The 22428-nt window shown below is 45.3% G+C and overlaps 1 protein-coding gene and 1 long non-coding RNA gene across 8 annotated transcripts in view; both read left to right on the top strand.

Annotated features, from left to right (window-relative positions):
* Positions 1 to 11028: 11028 nt before the first annotated feature.
* LOC120889188 (uncharacterized) lies at positions 11029 to 14756 on the top strand. The gene is made up of 3 exons (XR_005733083.2): positions 11029 to 11248; positions 11434 to 11652; positions 11846 to 14756. It is a non-coding gene; the product is annotated as an uncharacterized LOC120889188 (long non-coding RNA).
* A 5317-nt stretch (positions 14757 to 20073) lies between these two features.
* Qki (QKI, KH domain containing RNA binding) overlaps positions 20074 to 22428 on the top strand; it is a 133572-nt gene continuing 131217 nt past the window's right edge. For all 7 annotated transcript variants that reach the window (XR_013424694.1, XM_078018769.1, XM_078018768.1 and 4 more), the window contains exon 1: positions 20074 to 20344. Coding sequence is in view for 6 of the 7 variants with exons in the window: in XM_078018769.1 (XP_077874895.1) it covers positions 20203 to 20344 (142 nt within the window). In the remaining variant the exon portion in view is untranslated. The remainder of the gene's footprint in view (positions 20345 to 22428) is intronic.

The raw sequence follows: 22428 nt of genomic DNA, 5'->3' as shown, positions 1-22428 counted from the left end.
TAGGTGAAGGTTTCAGGGATCAGATATTTTTAAAATGTTTGAGAAACAAAAATCATTCCATGAGATAAAGCTTTGTGAGGAAAGAGACAATACAACAGTGTCATTTTTAATTTCAGTTCTGAGCTAAGACTTCTTATAGATATGTTTATTTGTACTTTGCTGCTTTAATACAAATTTGGATCATCTCTGGTTTGAGAAAAAGTGGTGTTCTGCAATGCTGCTCTGTTTGCATGAAACTCCATGGTAACGCAGTTGCACTAGGAAAGAAAGAAAGTACATAGAAGAGAAGTTTAGAGAGTGGAAAATGTTGTATGTTGTTTATGTTTCATGTGTATTTTTTTTAAAAAAATGAGAATGATTATACTGTTCTCAGAAATTCATATTTGAATTTATTGAAAAATTTCAAATTCTGTGTACTACTCAAAGTATGACTGAGTTACTGAAATTTTTCATGATTTAAAAAAATAGTTTTTATTTGTTCTTTTTAGATATACATGACAGTAGAGTGTATTTTGATCTATTGTACATACATGGAGTATACCTTATTCTAAGTAGGATCTGATTCTAGTGGTTGTATGTGATGAGGAGTTTCCCTGGTTTTGTATTCTAATATATAAATATATATATTAGAAAAAAGGTAGTCTAAAGTGTTCTATTCCTTCCTTTTATTTACCAATTTTTAGAGTGTTGAATTGTTGCTTTCACAACCTTCAGGGTGACCAATAAATATTTTAGAGTTTTTAATGGATTTTTATGGTTTACTAATAATGCTGTTAAATACATAATACTTTTTATATGCATATTGATTAATTTGCATGACAATACATTAAAATATTTTTTTTAAAAAATGCTTAAATTGAACCATCAAAGGCCTGTGGGTACCTTTTCCAACTCATTCTACTGTCTTTCATGATTTGTTTTGATGTCAGGAGAGGCACTGCTTTAAGAGTGTTTGTGCATGGAGTCTTCCGGAGCACTTCTGCAGCACCTGAGGAGCTTTCGTGTGGCTCAAGCAAGGGATGTTCTCAACAACTGTGAACAAACTCCTTAACAACTTTTATTACTGATTTCTTACCACATAATCGATTCTTCTTATTATAGAAATAATAGCTAAGCCAACAATAATAAAAAAAAATATTTTTTTTCCATTTGAAACAATATGGCTCTCATTCATGATAATTTATACAAAGTAAATTCTGAGAAGTGAAATTACAGCCCAAAGAACATATAAATCCTGAACTTTTTGGTATCTGGTACCAAATTGCCTTGTAGAAATCCTCTGAGAGTACTGTACTCCCCTCGATATTTGAAAACGTCAGTTCGCTCACCTCATTCATGTGGATAATATGATTAAAACACAGGGTTCAAGTTCACAGGTGACAACCGAGTTTCATATTTGCTTCATTTTCTTGGAGAAGCTTCTGTACCATTTGTCCTCAGCTGGTTCTACGCCCCCACCTCTCTTATGCGCTCCCCACCCACCTGTTCCTCTGCCTTTAGAGAACCCCATTCTGCGTTCAGCTACAGGGCTCTGCTGTCAGGGCCTGACCTTCTCCTCTCTTCGTTCCTTACAGTCTTGACTCCCCTTCCCGCTCACGCTACTCCAATGCACTATTTCGGTTGGAGGTGACCCTTGATAATGACATCCTCTCAGAAGATGAGTGTGTGTGTAAAAGACTTATAATAAGAGGAATTTCGAGAAGTAGAGTTCACTGGTGAGGAATACATTTTAGTCAACAGAAAGCTTTCTTGGGGACACTCACTTTACTCCTGTGTATCCTGGCCTTGCCCTGTGGTCAGCCAGAAGGCCTGCTGTAGGGGGTCCTGCACATGTCAGACCTGGTGATGGCCGTGGCTGGCTCCTTCATGCGTCATGCTGGAGGAGGTACCCTGCTTCTATGAGGAAGTGTGGGATGTAATTGGCCTGTGTTGCTATGCCATCAATAGGTAATAGTTATGTTCATGTACACATATATTTATTTATGCAGAAAACGATAGCCAAGTTTATGTGTCATGAATCTCCACTGTTTCTACACCTCTTGTGAAACAGCTTCTTAGCAATGCATTTTTCCCCCCTAGGAAGAATTGGGAAGAATTTTTTGAACACTTCCATTAACTCTTTTTTTTTCAGCTATAGTCTTCCTTAAACTTAGATATACCAAGGGCCTATTCATCTGAAGAAGTAATAAATGACTATGAAATGATGCTGAGAACAAGTGTCTGTCACACAGTTAAAAATTTCTGTGTGAACTTTTTGGCTTAGATTTTATTGATGAACCAGGTTTAATGATACCTTGGCTACAAGCTAATAATATTAATGCTTGAATTATAATGATTGTCACATAAATAGGTATGATTTGGTTAGTATTCAAATAACTAAGAATCAAGTAACCAGAATTTCATTGGTGGGGGGGGGGGCTGGAAAATAGAAGAGGACATTCTACCTTTTACTCTAACTTGAAAGAAATATTAATAGCAACTAATTTTCAGTTCATTACAAAAGTGTGTAGGGAAGTCTTCCATGTGTTTAAAGGGAACTTGGGGATGGTTTTCTGCTTTACCTCCCTTCAGCTGGAGCAGCAGCTTGGGCAGAGGTAGTGTGTGAGGCAGGCAAAGAGGGCAGGCTAAATATGACTTGATTCTAGAATAAATTTTTGAAAGAAATAAAACTTTAATCTCTCTGTATGTTAAGATCTACAAATACCAGGTGAGGGTAATATTTTACAAAATAACAGAAGAATTGTTGTCAACACACCCTTTCCATGTGCAAATGTGGATACTGACAGCGTCCCTGCATTCCCTCCTGAGCAGGACTGAGGCAGGCTTCTTGGGCAGGCGCAGTTCATTTGAGCAGGGAAAGGGAGAGGAGTCCAGGGAGAAGATTCAAGGTTGGAAAGATGACTATTTCTGGCAGTGTGATATTAAGGCCATTAAAATGTCTGCATTTCAGCTCCGGTGTGCTAAGATATTATTCTATCTATTAAAATACCCTAACGCTTACCTATAATTAAAGATGATTTACACTCTAAGCCATAACTAGATAAAATTTCATGCAAACACATTTAGGGTGAATTCACTTTAAAGTGGAATTTAGCTAGCCTAATGAAAATGGTATCTAAAAGGCAGAGGGAGAAAAAGACACCGCACATGGGCAGTGCCATAGAGATCCTGGCGGTCCTCTGGGGTGCGCACTCAGGCGGGCCTGCAGGAGCAGGTGTAAGAGCACTGTACTGAGTCGGTGGTCAGCTCTTTGTTTTCTCATCAACGTTGATTTCCCAGATCGAGATGTCCTTCACTGTGGCCCACCACTGGGAAGAGCCGGCGTGGGTTGTCCGGGGACCGAGGCTAGGGCGCATTCCTAGGACTGGGAACAACAGACACTTGCAACTCCAGAAAGCAAGATGAAACTTTGTTCTCCCCGCGGGTGGAGCTGTGCCGCTCGCCCCTCTGGACAGCCTCCCTCTCTGATCCCGCCGCCCGGCCCTCCCCTCCTGGGAACCGCTGCCCTGGGCGCGCAGGGTGCAGGCGCATTCATCCCGGTCCCTCCCGCGGCCAGCCCGAAACCCAGGAAACGCCTCATGAATATTCAGAGGCTCCTCCACCTTCCAAACAGAGTGAAAAAGGAGAATTTCGTGGGGAGTGGGCCTGCGTTAATCTGCATGTGAATCGAGGCGGGGACAAAGGATGAAAGGTGCTGGGAGCGCAGACCCGCGGCCCCTGGGGGCCGTCCGCCCGTCCCGCCCCAGCGTCCGGCCTGGCTTTTCTCTGCGCATGAGCGGACGGAGCCGGTTCCAGAGACGGTTGGCAAAGCATGTGCGCGCTTTGTTCTCTCCTGCGCTTTTCCGAGGAACCGAACCGCCGTACTCTTTCTGTTTGGCTGGCTTCTCCATTTTTCTTGAAGGGAAATACGGAGTGACGCGACTGTAATTAATCATTTACACAACCCTACAAACAGGAAACAGGAATGAATTCGCTTTTATTGTGACAACATATACATGAAAGTTGTCATTTGGGGTGTGCACGACTCAGGGGCATTAACTGCATTCACCAGGTTGTGTGACCTCACTGCCACATTCGCAGTCCTCGGTAGGAACTCTTCACGGTGACTCTGACTTTCCCTTCCCCCAGCATGCAAATCTTTTAAGAACGATGTTAAAAATATTTTCCTACGGAGTCGGGACTCCTGGCACTTGACTTGGGACAGGCTGAGGTATGCAGAGCAACGGGGGAGAAGGAAGGTAAAGTTCAAGGGCCAAGATGAGGCTGGAAAAGTCTCCCCCCCCCCCCAACCCCCCAAGAGTGGTTCCTCAAGGACCAAGAACTCAAAGCCTGGGGATACATATGACAAAAAAACTTGCACCCAAGGAAAGAAAAATGAAAGTGATGAGAGAAACAGCTTTAAAGATTCTCCACTTTGACAAGAGTTTGGTTTGTACACGTTGGAATTTGAAAATAAAAGTCTGGCAATATAAAAGAAGTAGTGGGATCTTAGAAAATGATCCCACCAAATATTGGTAGGGATATTTATTTGATCAAAAGACTGAAGTAAATGCTGGGAGGATCGTCTGCATAATTATAAAATAATTAGTTGATATTGTTGGTGTTATTTCTCATTTTGTAAATCTCTGGCAATTCTATAGCTTTAAATGAAGAGACATATCAAAATACTATTGGTCAAATTCTATCACACAAAAAAAAACATTATGGAAGAAATTTGCAAAAATTTCCAGCTTCCCAAATTCACCGCTTACTTTATGAAATCTTCAATAAGACTAAAGTACAGTGCAATAAAAAGAAATGTGATGGTTCTTTGGGAAACACTTTTTGTTTTTGGTTCTCTTAGGGACTGAACGCATGGCTTTGATTATGCTGTGTAAGGGCTCTACCCCTGAGTTAAACCCCAGCCTGAAATTTGAGTAGTTCTATGAGGTTTCTTCTACTGGGATCTTGTGTTCTAGCATACATAGCAAGGTTCCCTTCCTAAAAATGAATGTTAGCATCTGAGACCACTGTAAATGACTAGTAGTCCTTCCCTCAGGGGAAGTCAGGCCTGTACTACAACTGATTGTTTAAGAAATTTTAATGTCATGAATATGAAGATGGGATCATCAAGATGGCTTTCAGAGCAGATGTTGGGAAGGTGGATTGTACCAGAGTGAGAGGCACAAGGAAGCCAGGGTAATGGGCAAAGCTGGTAAATTGGTAATTTGCAAACTTAAGTACTGCAAAAACCTAGCTCTAATCAGCTTAAACAAAAAAAAGAGGTTTATAGACCAAGGTACTCAGGCAATGTGAATCAAACAGTAATGAATATAAGAGTTCAAATGATGTTGCTCGGAATGCGCTTCCTGGTTAGCCCTGCTTTTCTCTGTGTTGGCTTCTTTCTTTGGTACACTCTTTGCCTGGATTCCTAAAGTACCTTCAACTCTAAAGCCAGAAATCCACCAAAAAATGAGAGATCCTTTCTCTCCTGACAGCTTCAACAGGTCTTGTTGCAAGGACTGATTAGCCTGCCTTGGGTAGGTGGCTAACCTTGAACCAACAGCTGAGGCCATGGCGCAGCAGCCCATTATGGATGGCTGGCTTATTTGGTGGTGCAGGTTGTCCTACAGAAAGGAAAGAAGGCAGAAGAGGACGAGAACATGCTGCATATGCAACAAATGGATCTCCCACGCTCTCCTGCAAGATTGGTCCTGTGGAGCTCAGCGTTCCTTGGTTGTGTCATAAAGGCTGGCTAGGCTGCTAGCCAGATGCATGCTAGTTCAAATAATAACGGAAGGTCATTTCTGATTTAGGTAATAGAACTGCACAAGGGGGAAGTCCTGAAGTATGATCTTTCTCCATGCACTCATTGTGGGACCCACATCTTCAATACGTTTTCTGCAGGTCTCTATTGCAGCTGATCTGGATAGGGACAGGAAGTGATGGTAGAGGGCAGGAGGAGAATTTCATGGGCCAGGCCTGGAAGAGGTACATATCACCTCAGCTAATTTCCAATTATTTATTTATTTATTTAAGTTCATGTTCAATGCACTGGAACTCAAGCACATGGTCACACCTAACTTCAAGGGAGGTGGGAAATGTAGATTAGTTATGTGCTCAGCAAGAAGAGAGAATAAATTTTGGTAAACCACTGTCAGTCTTTGCTTCATCAGTCACCACTATTCTGCAAGTGGATGGGAAACAAGTGGCCCTTATAGCTGCACAGTATAGAAGTTGCAGAGTTCTTACTGCAACTGTTCACACATATTAATCCACAACATCTTCTCAGCTACCTGGGGGACATGATGAGAATCCTCACTGGAGGATTAAGAAACACAGGCAACCAGAGTTTACTTATTTACTCCAGGCTGCAGGACTAGAAACTGTTGTGGCCAGGATTTGGTACAAGATGGCCACACAGGTGTCTGTTAGAAACACAAATGAGATGTTTGTAAAGGCCTAGGCAGTGTCAGACACATAGGAAACACTCAGCCAGTACAAGTCATGTTACTAACATGCTGGTTGTTTAAGTCAGCTTTTTCACTGCTGTGGCCAAAAGACCTGACAAGAACAAATTCAAGGAGGAAAAGTTTATTGGGGGCTCACAGTTTCAGAGGTCTCAGCCCATAAACATCCAACTCCATTCCTCAAGGCAGAACATCATGAGAGAAGTATGTGGTGGAGGAAAGTGGCTGAGGACATCACACAAGGAAGGAGTGGGGGTGGGAGGGAGGGAGAGAAGAGAGAGACTGACTGACTCAGTTCAATGAGGAAAAAATATAAACCCAAAGGCGTGCCTCCAGGACCCACCTCCTCCAGCCACACCCTACCCACGAGCAGTCACACTCACTTAATCCCCATCAGGGGATTAATTCACTGGTGGGGTTAAAGCACTCATAATCCAGTCATTTCACCTCTAAAGCCTTTTTGCATTGTTTCACTTGTGAGCTTTTGGGGGACACCTCGCATCTAAATGATAACACTCCTCCTCCCTTTTTTTCATATGCTTTATTGATGCATTATAATTACACACAATCATGGGATTCATCGCTCCATATTCGCACATACACATGCTATTGCATACAATCTGGTCAGCACTGTTCCCCAGCTGGCGCCTCAGCTCACACACGTTACTGCACCTCTGAGGAAGGCGCATCTGGAGGTGGAGCTCTGAGGCAGAGAGGTGGCTGTCACAGAGGCAGGCTCCAGAATGCCTTTTTCTATAGAGTGCAATGGCCTAAGGAGACTAGATGTGTTTATTACACTGGGGCCAGTGTAAATCAGCCAGGTGTCACCCAGATAGCTGGGACTTTCCTAGCAAGAATGCCTTTCCTCTATTTGCTCTGAGACAGTTCCCTTCTGGCCTTTTCCTGTTCAGCTCCTGGCAGCTCCTTCCATAGTTTTCTCAGCACAACCTTCTCCTGTTCTTGTCCTCAGGCAGAATCCCAAAGATCCCAAAGATCCCAAGTACGTTCTTGTGACAAGACTTAGATTGTGGCTTTGTGAGTTTTGGTCCTTGCCCTTCACCACCCTGCAGACTTGCCAGAGGCACAGTTTGATCCCGTGCCTCACACCAGGCCTCACGTGAGAGGGGGCAGTGGGAGAGTGGTGACTGGATGCTGACAAGAATCACAACAGCAGCAAGGATTCACTGAGCTGTACTCCAGACACATGCGAGGGGCTTTTCAGCCACTCCAGATTTCACCCTCACTCTAACACAGTAAAGTAGGTATTATAGGTATCGCCATTTGGATGCCTGACACAGCTTTTGGCTGTCATGCTCTATTGCCATGCTGGGCCAACCTAAATTCAATGACAAAGAGGATACCAACTAGCCTCCTGCTCTGGATCAGGCTAGAGGGACAGAGGAGGCACTTGCAAGAGGCACAGTTCGGATCCTGAAGACCGGGGGTGGGGATGGGGGGGACAGGCAGCAAGATCAGAACAGTAGCCTAATGCCCAGCCAGAAAACCTTTGAGGGAGGAAGAAGAGGGTTTCTGTTAAAGGGTGGGCATGTGGCCTGGACTCTCCATGTGGTAGACCCAGCCTAGGACAGAGAAGGAACTAGGGACCTCCAGCTACACACAATATCTGGGAGATGTTCTACATGGCTGACCCAAGCTTCCAATGAAATGTAGATGAGGTCAGGCACTGGGAACCACTGCCCTTAGTTTCTTGAGCTTCTTTAACAACCTTGTAATTTTCCCATGTTGGTAATTTTTAAAACTCTCTGACCTTTCTGTTACTAAAACTCCTTTGTCCTTTTTTTCTTCTGTTTATTTTGGAGGCAACAGGGCTGGAGAGGATGAAGAAGCTGTGTCCCGATTGGAGTAGCCCTGGGAGAAGAGGCGTTAGAGACACCATGCGAGTGGCTGGAGAGAAGAAGTGGCTTGCCTCCATGCTGGGCTGGCCCAGGAGGGAGGACAGCACATGGGGAGAGGGCTGAGTGGATGGTAGCTGGCCAGAAAGCCCCTTGGACTCAGGGGATCCATATGTTTCTCTTGATACCCCTTGCCCTTGACACTCAGCCCCAAGAAGGATCTGTGTTACACAGAAATTCATGTGTGCATTCAATGAAAGCCATGTACCAATCTGTTCATCAAAAGTTCACTTAAATTAGGAAGAAAATATTACAGCTTTGTAAATCTTGAAAGAATTTGGGGATCACAGACACTTGGTGGCTGTAATCAGTGACGCTTGTCATTGCCAAGGGTGAACATCAGCTCCTGAACTATTTCGTTGGAACTGCTGGGCCTTGAAAGCTGCTGTGCAGATCAGACCCAGGTAGAACAAACTAAGATTTAATTAGCACAAAGATTTTCTCCCTAGATCCTGGGTTTCCTCTGGACTCTCAAAGAGGAAAAAGATAAAATGAATGACAGCAGTTTTTTAGATCTGTGCAGTTGGCCAGTAATCTAATTTGATTCCAATTTTAAAAAAATGACAGATCCAAGGACCCTTTATTTGGAATGCTTTCTGATATTTTCCAAGAGTTGACATCATTGAAAAACAAGCACCTTTTCTTCAACAATCCAGATCTTGCAAACAATTTCAAACAGGGCACAGAATCATAAAGCTCTCTTGAGCTGCTTTGAACCAACTTGAACAGAAGATAGAGATGCAGACCACAGCCAATAGAATGAGATGTAGCTGAGGGAAGGAAGAGCTAAATCTTGACCTGGCAGGTAAGAAGAGGTAACCCTGTGTTTAGAAATTGAAAAACAAGATTCTTTAAGGTTCACTTCCCAGCAAAAGAGATTTCGGGGGGGGGGGGCGTAATTTGCCCTTCTTGCCCTTTTCCCTTTTGCTGTCTTCTTCCTCAGGCCGTCTCCCTTTACCTCTTCAGTTACTAGAGTGGCCTCACGCATGAAGGCTAGAAAGATAAAGTGGAGACCACAGGAGACAATGTCAAATGGAGGTAAGTAAAGATCAATCTTATGTTGGCTAAAAAAGGTATATTAAGTAGCTAGCAAAGGTTTGCATCTAGGACATGCAATGACAGACATTGAGAATAAAACTACGGATGCACACATCATGGTGCTAATATGCAGACATTACAAATAAGAAATCCTGCCACATCTTACCAATGTATTTCAAAATAACTCGTGGCCCTTTCGAATCCCATGGAGAGGCTGTGAGACTGAAGGGAAAGGACCCCAGGCCCACATGATGGCAGAGGGAACGGGAGAAGCCCAGGGGAGCTGCTGACCTTGAGGCTGGGGAGAGGGGACTCTCTAAGCAGAGCTTGGCGCTGAGTTCAGACATGTGTCACTCACTAAGTGAACTCCAGCTCAGTTATATGAGGAAGGCCTGGCCGTGGGGAAATCTGGTATGAGAACAGGCCACTTGGCTTTCTGCATTACCCTTTCTTATTGCATAATCATTGTACACAGTTATAGTAAGTCATTTTTGTAAAAATAGATCTTGGAAGGAAAGTTCTTACTGAATCCCTTATAACCTCAGGGATTCAGTTATAGCAGACTGAATCATGTCCCCAGATACCTATTGACAGTGTGGCCTCTGGGTAGACAAGGAAACCCATGATGCAAAGGTAAATTCTGTTACAATGGGGTCAGTGACTCCCTGTGAACCAGACTCCTAATTGAGACTCAAAACCTTTCATTGGAAAGCTTCTTTTTTCCTTTCAGCTATCATGATCTGTGTGTATCCCAGCCATCGTTTTAAAATGATGCTCTGAAAATCACTTGGACACCTTGAAAATCAGTGGGGAAAACTTTGGCTTCATGGGTAAATGTTGTGGAGGCCTTGTGCTCAAATGCAGGGCAACAGAGGTCATGGTCTTAGGAATCTAGTCTTGCTGAGCTGAAACTTGCAGGGGTTTTACTCAAAGAGATGAAATGCCCTTCAGTGAAGGCCTGGGAACCTGGAGGGAGTCCCTGTCATCTAGTTGCTTCAGAGGTGATCTAATGACTCGAACTTGCACAAGCCACCTGTGACTGTATGTACATTTTTCTCTTCTTCCGTTCCACTCTCAGATTTTAAGTACCTCAAAATAAGAGCTTTTGTCCCCATGGTATCTGATTAAAAAACAAAACAAAACAAAAAATAAAGACAAATTGGCCTCTTGCTATTGCTAACGGAACGTGTGGGGAGGTGAGAAGGAAGCGGGGTTTGGTTGACTGTGCAGGCAGGGTGCTCACCCCTATTGCACTTTCATTCCTCTGCCCTTGGCTGTAGCACCCTGGGGCAGGGACCTAACAGAGCCCTTGAATTGGATCTGGCCTGCTGCAGCCCTGACAGGAGACTGGACCCCACACATTAAACCCTGGGTCAGCCCACAGCCCTCAGTGCTGGAGCATCACAGAAGAATCCACCCAGGTGTCATGGGGAGCCCCAGCACACTCTGGAGGATGGCATCTGTCCACCAGGCTCCTGAACCATCCAGAAGATATCATCTTCTCAGCGTCTCTGCTGACAAGGAAGTTGATTCTAGGGCAGGGGCTGGAGGGAGAGAGCCTTTTCTCTCCTCGCTCTCCTCCCTCTCCTGCTACTCCAGAGCTGCTTCTCCAGCCCAGTAGCTGAGAACTGTGTCTTAGAGAACATGAGGCCTTGGCCAGCGTCAGAGGCACTGTTATTGCAGCTAAGGACACAGCCTGCCTGGGATCCAACCTCCCTTTCATCGAGTTGTTTGTTCTTTTACTTCCTAGTGTCAGCAGTCCTGGGAACAGGAAATGGTTTGTGCAATAGGAAGTGTCAGAAAAAACGATGACTGAATACTTTTAAGCTGTGTGGATAACATTTCAAGGTACGTAGAGATATTTACACACATTCTAAAACACATGTGCATTGAAAATATGAACTCTATCAGAGTTCATATTTTTCAATTTTTAAAGTGTTATTAATTATTGAAAGCTTACTGTGGGTCCCAGGCCCTTTGATTGCACTTCTGTAATTCTAACATCCTTTACACTGCATTATCCCATTTTTCAGGTGAGAAAAGAGGAGCACAGATAGTTTAAGTGGCTTCTGGTAAGCAGCAAGGCCACCACCTGATCCCCAGGCCTCCTTGGCTGGACCCTGGTGCATGGCTACACACTCCTTGGGAGGAATATTTCAGGACTTTGCCTCACTGCTGGGGGCTTATGGACAATCTACCCATGACATCTGGGAAAAGCAGTTCTGCAGCTCTGAAAGATGGCTATGTTATGGGTAAGGTATTATTATCTCCTATTTTCACAGGGCAAAGGGAAGCACTTATTAAAAGGGCCCAAACCAGTTGTCTGAGCCCAGACTTGCAAGGCCTCCTGCCCACAGCAGTCTCATTGCTGAGTGGCCCTGACATAGGCACATCCTACTTTTTACTGTCTGAGACTCAGTATCTGCTCCCTGCCCCCACCTACAGTGACAGGACCCAGTTGGGCTGTCTGGTCAAATCTACGTGTGTCTTCATGAAATCCGACGTGGGACCAGTTGAATGTTGAGATATGGTCACCTGAGGGAGAGGAGAAAAGTCGAGTCTGGCTGGCGGTCCACAGAGGTTAGGAACCTGGCACAGTACAAGCCTGCTGCCTCTGCCCACCAGTAGCCTGGCAGCCCAGAGAGGAACTGGAGGAGGCGGCGGCTTATCACTGGCATATCAGCTGATGGTAGAGCTATGAGACTGTCTTTAAACTCCGTGTTCCAAGTCCTTTTTCTCTTTCCTGATTTCACAATTTGAGTTTATTTTTTTATTCCCTCCTAATGCTGTTTGCTCCTCTGATGGCTTCACCTGGACAGAGAACTGCTAGGTCCCTGGGCAAAGCCTCATCCCACTATCGGTCACAGTTTTAGCTTGCAATTTCTTATGATAACTTAATTCCAGGCTCACACTCTAAATACAGGACACACATTCTGGAACTGTTAGACAAAAAGTGTTACTCATTTTACTGTGCAGCATTTTATTTCCATCTAAAAACAATGCTTACCATCAATGGATATTCAGAATAATACAGTAGAATCAATGCCAGGTAATCAAGTTGGTGGCTCTTAAAGATCTGTAATAGGTTATGATAAAATTTTACAGATTGGCTTAGACAGAATGAGTAGGAGCAAGTCAATGCCGGCATCATCAATGTTCCTTGCACAGCTCAGCAAAGAAACAAGAGTGGCCATCTAGGTTTGGTGAGAGAGCACAGCAGAGGTACTTTGGTGTGAAATATGAAGTTTATAAAAGGATTATTAATCATCTTTCAGCTCTGGCAAAAACCTCCTTTGTTATTTGGGAGAAAATAGAAAGTAACAATAAAGGGTTTTATATTCCATTGTGACAGGGCAAACATGATTTTCACTAACCTTTTTCTATATTTGGACTTATGCCCAAAGAATCTATATATATTTTAAGCAAAAGATTATCCCTTTTTATTGCAATTAGTAAAAATAGTAACCCATGTTTAATGAACATGAGGTGAAATAAAATAATTTTCTAAGCATGTAAAGAGGTTGATGCAAATACCGGTAATAATTGAAAAAGTTTTTAACAATTGGTAGGATCAGAGGATCTTCCAGCCCTGGAGGGAACAGGGTGCTAGGAGTCATGCCTCTGTCTGCTGGGTCTTGGGGACCGTCCAAGAGCTCTGGAAGAAAGGCTGGGAAGTGTGGCTCAGCATAGCGACAGTTCAAGAGTGTTACGGAAATCTTTCCAAATGTAAAAACTGATAAATCTGTACTAGTTGAATATCAGGGCTGTGAATTTTTTTTAATCTTATATATGGATAGTAATAAGTGAAAGTAATTTGAAGAAAATATCATCTCTATACAAGCCCCTTTAATGTTAAAATAAGAAATGCTTATTTCTGACCTGCTGTGAAGTCTGGGAACTATGAATGCTCTGGACCAGTTGCCTCAAATAATATGCTTCTTACTGAGAGAGAGGTCTCTCATACTTTAAAATAATAATACTTTTTTTTTCTTTTTGTGTGTGTGTTATGTGTGTGGTACTGGAGATAGAACCTGGGGACACTTTACCACTGAGTTGCATCTTCTGCCCTTTTTATTTTTTGAGATATGGTCTCACTAAGTTGCCTAGGTTATCTTCAAACTTGCAATACTCCTGCCTCAGCCTCCCCAAATTGCTGGGATTACAGGTGTGTGCTTCTGCACCTGGCTCCAAAAGGCTTCTTAGGAATCACTGAATCATTGGGTGTGATGGTGCATGCCTGTAATCCTAGCAACTTGGGAGGCTGAGGCAGGAGGAACATAAGTTCAAGGCCAACCCTAGCAATTTAGCAAGGCTCTGAGCAACTTAATGAGACCTTGTCTCAAAAAAAAAAAAAAAAAAAAGTCTGGGTATGTAGCTCAGTGGCATAGTGCCCCTGGGTTCAATTCCTAGTATGAAAAAAAAATCACTGAATTACCTTGATAAAAACTGAACACATGGCATCAAAGCCCTTATCAGTCCCTTTGATTTTTCCTTATCACTGAAGGCGAAGGAAACTTGGAGTTTTAGAAGCTGCTTGTCCTTCTTAGATCCCAAATATGCCTATGTGTACCCATCTTTTTTCTTTACTTTATCCAAATGAGTAATTATTGAAATGTACTATATTTTTCTTCTTCTTCTGGTACTAAGAATTGAACCCAGAACCTCACGCAATAGGCAAGTGCTCTACCACTGAGCTATTTGTCAAGTCCCTGAAAGTGGACTACTTGTAAAGAAAGCACTTTAAGAACAGAGAGAGAAATAAGGCCAGGACTCTATTACCTACAGGGAATCTTTATGTTCTACTTGTAGTCAGTTTCTCCATTAAGAGCTCTGGATGAGGTTTTTAGTTCTCTATTTTTTATTTGGTTGCATTTTTTTAAAAGATTAGTTTTAACCCTTTGGAAATTAAAAAAAAATTAATATTTCAACCTAAGGTATAATAATGCTTAGGGGAAGCAAAGACCTCAAATATGATTTTTTTAAAAAAATCAATAAGGAGCTCAAAATTGGATAACTAAGGGTTTTTAAATACATTTCTTGTTACCACTTACATGACCTCCAATTTATATATGGTGTTATCTTAAGCACAGAGACTAAACTCAAACAAAGTTAATTTGTTGATCTCAATAAAAACATTTCATTCAGAATCAGAGAATTTTAAAAACTTCAAACGACTTCCAAGATCTCTTAGTTCCACTTTACTTGCTCAGTGTTTCACGGCTTGTTAGGAGAGACCTAATAAGGCCTTTTTTTAATACCCAGCACAGCTATCTTTTAATCATACAACATCAGTAGCACTAGCAGCTATAAGACCTTAATGGCTGAAAAGATTCAAAATCACAAGGACCAAGGAAAAGGAAGACTCAAGGATGACAGCAATTTCTGTCATTAAAAGTCAGCTCCTGGGCACCCAAATTTAACTACAAGAGGACCAGCTATGTGTCTTGAGTCATTTGGGACTTTGAAAGTGTAGTTTGAATCCTGTCCCTAGCGTTTACCAGCTGTGGGTCAGGAGTCATGCTATTTAGTTAACCCTCTGAGCTCCAGCTTCTTCAACTATAGAATGGGGATAATTATTAACTCAAGAGCTGTCATGCACTAAATAACTAAAGTGGCTGATACTTCATAGGGACTCTATAAATGTCAGTCCTCTTTTTGCTTTACAATTCCTAAGTTAAATTTTAGTAAAAGATGATGGAATTTGATTAACTATCTGGGACATGACCAGTTATTTTCCTTGCTTGTAAAATGTTTACCCACATTAGCTATTGAAAACTAAATCACAGACTATGAGTCAAATGATATCTATTTAATGTGTTAAAAAATCTAATCACAGATTCATCCTTTAGGATCTACAACAAGTTAACAATCAAGGGGAACACTATTGAAATTATTTTACAGTCATAAAGCCAGGAATTAGTCTGAAAGTTGATCAAAACAAAATGTATTTTAGTTCAGTTTCATAGTCCTACAATTAATAGACAGTTATATTTTAGTTGAAGATTCTGTTTAAACATGGAATGAGGGCTGGATTGCATGGTACAAGGGCCTGCATCCTGGCTGAGAGTATTTTTACGTCTAAAGTTTCATTTAGGGTCAAATGAGCAGAAACCTTACACCGTCAGTTAACATTTAACCAACTGTGCAGTGGTTTAAGCTAATGTTAGCACTACATCTGGAAGCATCACGTCAGTGAGTTAAGAGGCAGCACAGTTACTACTGCAGTGGCTGAGAGGAGTAAACTCTTCCATTTTACAAATACTTTATTTGTACTGAGAGAGAGAGAGTATGTCTTGCTGAAAGGGATCTATGTTACTATTTGATTTTAAAAAAAAATTTTTCCAAGGATCTAAATCTACAAACACAATGTGATATCCGAGGCCACCAGAATCTGGCATCAGAGTGAACTCCTAGTCCAGGCCTGGTACTTTTCCACTGTCCAAGTCTTTATCAGTGCCTGTCCCAGCACCTCTCTTCCCTCAAGCAGGAAATCAAACCCCCTTCCCAGCAATCTTGCTGAGGCTTCCAGGCAGGGAATGCAGTACTGACAAGATTACAGCTCTTGGTCTTTAGCTATCACTTGTCAGTAATTAATTTCTCAAATATGCATGCCATTAACTTAGTACCTAAACGCCCAGGGTTAATGACATACATTTACATATAACAGGTACTTAAAGTATTTGAGTAAGAGATTCAGTCTTAAAATGTGTCATTTTCCATCTTTTGAATAACACCTGATAAGCCAATTTAAAAGAGTATTTGAGAAATCTGTTAACAAACAATTAAAACATTCCTTTTTAGGGCAATTTGAGGATTAAAGTTTTTTAAAAAGAACATTGGGACAAAAAGCCACTGAACACTGAATCTTAAGTCTAAAGAAAATTTTAGTTCCTGCAAGAACTCCATGGTGATGAAGACAGAAGTGTTTGGAATACTATAATTTTCTATTTTAAATGTCAAGAATAGCAATAAGCAAATGGAGCCAATGAAATTTAAGAGAAGAGAAAATGTAATTTTCACTCCTGGTTAATTACTGATGTTGAAAGAATGTGGAACCATTTTTATTGTCAACATAGTAGATTATGTGTTTTTCACAGTGGAAAGCTATTACAAGGATCTTCAACTCCAAGCTCACTTCACACATACATTTGATGGAGGTTAACTTATTTTGAATACTATATTAAGAGGATTGTTGTGATAATGTAACTGAGGAGCCCTCTGTAGTAGTTTTCAGTGCTGTAGTTTCTTGAAGGTAAGCCAAGAATTTTTGTATTCCTCACTGCATTTATCATACATTGGGTAATTAATCTGTAATGTATACATAAAATGCTAAGGCAAGAATGTGAGAGAGAAAAGGAAGGGGTCGGGGGTCTATGTGGGAGGTCAATGGCTCCAAAGAAAGCACCTGAACCGACCAGTCCTGCCTACACAGCTACTTGCTGCTCTTAAGCAATCAGTTGTTCCTGAAATATGGCTACTCATGCCTACCTCTAAGGCTTGTGTAAGGGATTTGTAGACTTCCTGACACATAACAAGAACATGATGCTTCTTTTTGAACACATATGTAATTAGTACTTACACTATCAGGTGTTGTTCTGGGAAGACAGCATAAAGGTGAGTGTAGTGCCAGGTGCCAAAATGACCCATCGATATGACATGGTGGGTGGAGAGAAATGCTGCAGAAATCATCTCAAAGAAGGTAAGGAGATAGAATAACAGATGAGGTGGGTGCATGCTGGCTGCAGTACGCTCATATCGTGTTCAGAGAAGCCTTCTCTGGTAGTACTTTCTGGCAGCCAAGCCAGGAAACCTGCCTGGACCATGGCTGGCTAGATGCAGATGCCAGTCTGCATAAGAAATATGCAAATGAGCTTATACTGAACATCTATATATACCTGAAAAGATAATACATAGTTGCTATTACCAAATGCTGCAATCATGATGGGTTAATGCATGGGAAATGAATAATGCCTGCCATTGTTCCTTAATTCTAATGTGCTTCAACTAGATGTAGTAGTTGAGTTTTATGAAAATTCAGTTTCTGTAAGTCAAAAATGGTGGAACATTATCATAAGGTTCAATGGATTTGCTGGATAGGGATGGTGAAAAGGCAAAGTACATGAGTTCTGGAAAATAACTGGATTTGAATCTCAAACTCAGGACTCATTAGCTATAGTCCTGAGCAAGCTATTTAACCTTTTTCTCCTTGGGTTTCCTCTTACAGGGTAACAGTATAATCTAAGCCACAAGACTGTACCAATAACTGAATAAAATATATAGGTAAAATATTTAGCACAGGGCCCAAGAAATTAATAAACAATGAACCAACTAAGAAGGGGGATTGTGTCATTTTCATAAGCGAATGATTAATTCTGCATCACAATAGTTCTTTTCTAGGTACTCAAACTGTATTTTACACAGTTTTTGATCAAATTATTATTCCCTGTGTTTACACAATTCATTCCTTAAATAGATAGCTAAGAAGGTCAATATTCTATGGCTCTAGGCGAGGTTATGGCCTTGGGGAATTAAAAATATTTCATGTTACATGTGTTTAACTTTGTCTATCAATGCTATTCCATTCCCTTTACCCAAGTAATATAACTATAAAATAAGAAAAAGAACTCTGTAGCTTTTCAATTAGAGTCAGAAGCTGCTGGCTAAAGAAATATTTGCTCAAAATTCTTTTAGTACCTTGAGTACAACACATAGAAGTGCTCTTCAGATGTGTAAAGCAGTTTGACAGTAAGGCACCGCTAAATTCACAGTAAGGCATGATTAGCCACTCCTAACTCTCAAATGGGTAATTTGATATTAAATAATTGTGTGTGCATTAATTGAACACATTATAAAGAACTTGCAACGAAACGCAGACGCAAATGTAGTAACTGGCAAGTTTCATAAATCAAAAAGGACTTCACGGTTGCAATTCACAAAATTGTGCCCCAAGCAATTTTTAAGTATTTGAAATCCGTTATATTTTATGGAAAAACCTCTTGCCCTCGATATTTTTCAAGTCTGTAAAAATAAATGTTGACTTTTGCTTTTCAAACTGTATATGCTCTTTATTTCATACGGTGACTTCATTCTATTACACAACCCTGATGCCATCTCTCTAGAAGCAAAGCATCTCAAAACACTGTTTAAGCTCCCCTCCTTACTCAGTCCACCGCTGCGTTCACAGCTGCACCTAATTCGCTTTCTAAATAACGGAACCGCGCAACAAGCTTCCCCTCCCGCGGGCGCGCGTCCCGCCGCCCACGCCGCCCGTGGGTGCGCACGCGTGACTGCGCGCGGATAGGCGGGTCCCCGCCCAGCGCTCCAAGGCTACTTTCCAGCTTCCCAGCGGATGGCCGCGCCACGGGGAGCGCAGGCGACGACGGGAGGGTCGTCACGCGCGGCTCCACCCGGGAGCGGCGCGCCCTGTAGGCGCCTGCGGAGCCCTGCGGAGGCACGCTGCGGCGCGGCCAGGGACCCAACTCAGGCCTGCCCGCCCCACCCGCAGTCATGACCCGGACTCGTTCCTGAATAGAGACCGACGCCGCGCGGGTCCGACGGGCCGGCGCACGGTGCGAAGCCACCCAGCCCCCAACACCCAGGGCCCCGAGCTGGGGCGACTCGGAGCGGCCCTTCCAGTCACGGCACGAGGCGGCCGCCGCCCCCCTCCCCACGCAGGCGCGCTCCGGGCCCCGCCCCCGCCGCGCGCTCGCGGGCCCGGCGGGGCGGGGCGACCCTCGGAAGGGGCGTGGCCACAAGCCTCGCCGCGCGCACGCGCTCTCGCGCCCCACGGCTACGTGTCGAGCCACGTGACGCCCACCCCGAGAGTCCCCCCTTGAAGCAACAGGACGTTAAAAAAAAAAAAAAAAATCTCTTTTCGGGGGATAGCGGGGAGGGTGGACGAGAGGTTTTAAAAAAACTATAGTATCGTGGGGGAGGCGAGGGCCGCCGGCGGCGAGCGCAGCGCCGGCGCGTCGTGGCGCGTCCCGGGGAATTCCTCTCGTCGACCGCGCCCGCCCGACCGCGCCCGCGGCCCCGGCTCCCGGCGGCAGAGCGCGGGGGCGGCCCGGCCCCCGCCCCACACGCCCGCGGCCCCCACCCACGGCGCCCCGCGCCCCCCGCCCTCCGCCCTCGGTCACCCGTCCCGGCACCCAGGCCGCCCGAGCCGGATCGGGAGGGCAGCACGGCGCCAGCGGCCGGGCCGGGGGCGGTGGGCGGCGGGAGCGCGCCGGCCGGGCCCCGCTAACGGCCGCCCTGCGCGGCCCCGCCCGCCCCCGCCCCCGGCCCTCCCGCCGCCCCTCCCCCCGCCGCCGGCAGCGCCGCCTGAACTGAGGCGAACTCCGCCGCCAAGTGAGTGAGGAGGAGGAGAGGAGGAGGAGGAAGAGGAGGAGCGCAGTCGGAGCGCGGCGGCAGCGGCAGAGCGCCGCGGCGGGGACAGCAGAGAGCCCGAGCCCGCGCACCGGCGGCGGCGCTGAGCGGCGCGACAGCAGCAGCGGCGGCCCGGTCCAGCGCGGCGCAGCGGCCCGCGCCGCACTCGGAGACCCGCCTCCGCCGCCGGCCTCGCGAGGGAGCGCCGCCCGGGCGGCCGAGGGCTGCCGGAGCGCGTCGGGCGGCGGAAAGTGCCTGCGGGGGGCGGGCGGGCGCGCGGAGCCGGCCGCCGCGGGGCTCGGCGCGGGGCCCGGAGCGGGAGCCGGCGCGGAGCGGGACGCCGCGTCCCGAGCGGCCGGCGGCCGGGGCTCGCCCCCGCCCCTCCCTCCTCTCCGGCGGCGGCGGCGGCGGGCGGAGTGAGCTGCGGAGCCTGGAATATGGTCGGGGAAATGGAAACGAAGGAGAAGCCGAAGCCCACCCCAGATTATCTGATGCAGCTGATGAACGACAAGAAGCTCATGAGCAGCCTGCCCAACTTCTGCGGGATCTTCAACCACCTCGAGCGGCTGCTGGACGAAGGTGAGCGGCGCGGCGGGCCCGGCCCGCCCGGGACGGAGGGGCGGCGGGAAGGTCACGGCCGGGCGGGACGCGCGCCCCGGGACCCGGAGGCCGGCGGCGGCGGCGGGCGGGCGCACAAAGGCGGCCGGCGCGCGGCGGGCGGGGACTGGGGCCCCTCCGGGCCCGGTGGCGGCGCGGGGAGGCGGCCGCGGCGGCGCAGGCCGGGGTCCCGGGCCACCCTCCCGCCGGCCGTCGGGTTCTGCGGGCGGCCGCGCAGTCGTGCGGGCGGGACCCTCGGGCCTCCAGCCACGCCGTGGCCGGGCGAGCTCGGAGTGCCCGCGGGGAGCACTTCTGCCCTTTTGTTGGGGAAGCGAGAGCAGTTGGGGAGTTTGACTTCACTTTTTGGGGGTGGGGTACGAAATGCCGCGCGCTCGGCCCGGGACACGGCCCGGGGCCGAGGGAACTCAGGCGGAGGGCGTGCTCCGGGCCGCCGCCCGGGGTCGGCCCGGAGAAAGCCCCAAGGAGCGAAAGTTTGCTAGAGCTGCGTGGCGGGGCGCCGCGGGCCGGAGATTGACGGCGGCCGACGCCGAGCTGGCCAAGTTGCGGCGGCCCGAGCGCAGACGCCCGCAGCCGCGAGGCGGCCCGCGGACTCGGCGCACGCCGCGGAGTTGGTGCCGGAGCTGCCGGCCGCCCGAGGACGCCGAGGCCGCGCGCCGCGGGGACGCACCGCCGGCCCCAGATTTCCCAGGAATTTCGAGGTTTTTCACGTAGAGCCCGGGAAAGGAGAGGAGCCCAGGGAGTTGGAATGTCACGGAGGAACAAAAGGCCGGAATTAGAGGGATCTCCGCAGCTTTTGTTGACTCGAAAGTCAAAGAAGCGGTTCTAAAATGGGAAACGTTGAGGTGCTGCTGCCTTGTTTGGCTTAGGTGTTACGCGTACAGCAGCAACGCACCTGGCAGCGGGCGCTTGCCACCCTGGATCAGCCGATCTGTTCACCCCAAATTGTTCCGGAGAAAACGAGCTGGCCCTTTAAGGGGCTCTGCTTTTCCTATTTGTGTTGGCATTTGAAAGATTGTGGAGGCAGAAAACTTTCTGGAATGTCAAAAAAAAAAAAAAAAAAAAAAAGCAAGCTGGAACTCTTAAATTGAATATTTCCAAATGTGAGCGCTAAGGGGCGCCAGTTATTTTTTTTTTAAACCATGGAAACGTTTGCAACAAAATGTGTATGTAGTATACTCAATAATCTGACCTGTGTTAAAGTTTAGTTGAAACGTAAAGATGATTTCATCTGCCGTTATGTGTTCATAAATGTTTACAAACATGTAAAACACTCGGTACGCAGTTTTTTCCCCACCTTGGCCTATTTTTTTTAAGTTAAAGTTTAAGGAATATTAGTAACAATTTCTAGTTAAAAATATTTAAATACAGTTGTTTAGAAAGAATCCTTTTATGTACATTAAAACGAACATTGATCTTGACAATACTTAGAGCTAATTAAATTTTATTCCCAAAATGCTAAATTAAGTTGAACGGCATAGGAAACTATAAAAGTCAGGAAATACTTGTATTGTTTATGTGCTACTTAAAATACTAAATAATTTGAGTTATAATTTGACTAGCTTAAAGGGTTTCTCATTTGTGTGTTTATGTTGATCTGAAAGCTCCAAATCAATTTGCATTTGAGTCCCTGTTAAGTTTCTAATCTTTATCTTTAATAATTTTTAATCCTCCAAATCTAGAAATTTCAGTTTTGTCATTATCTTTAACACCGGTTTCTTTCTTTCTTTCTGGTTGAAAATAGCAACCTTTTGAGTTTTAAATATGGAAGACCACTAGGATGATATATTCTTAACAATGTGTTTTTCCTTTTTATATGGCTTCTTATTTCATTTTAGTCTATCTTTAACCCTTTTCAATTCCCGGTTGCATAGATTGCTTCAGTGTGGTAGCTAGCATATTTAAAATGGACAGCATAATGACTAGGAAGTTTGATTGTTTTTTATCAGAGTAGTACAAACATGCAGGAAAGGGGGCTATTCCTCAGTGTGGAATAAGCTGCTTCCTGTAATTGTTAGCCTTGTTATAAACTTAATTTGACTTAAGAA

Source organism: Ictidomys tridecemlineatus, chromosome 8 (assembly GCF_052094955.1).
Source record: "Ictidomys tridecemlineatus isolate mIctTri1 chromosome 8, mIctTri1.hap1, whole genome shotgun sequence".
NCBI lineage: Eukaryota > Metazoa > Chordata > Mammalia > Rodentia > Sciuridae > Ictidomys > Ictidomys tridecemlineatus.
The sequence above is the reverse complement of the archived record's forward strand: the minus strand, read 5'-3'. Positions and strand labels throughout refer to the sequence as shown.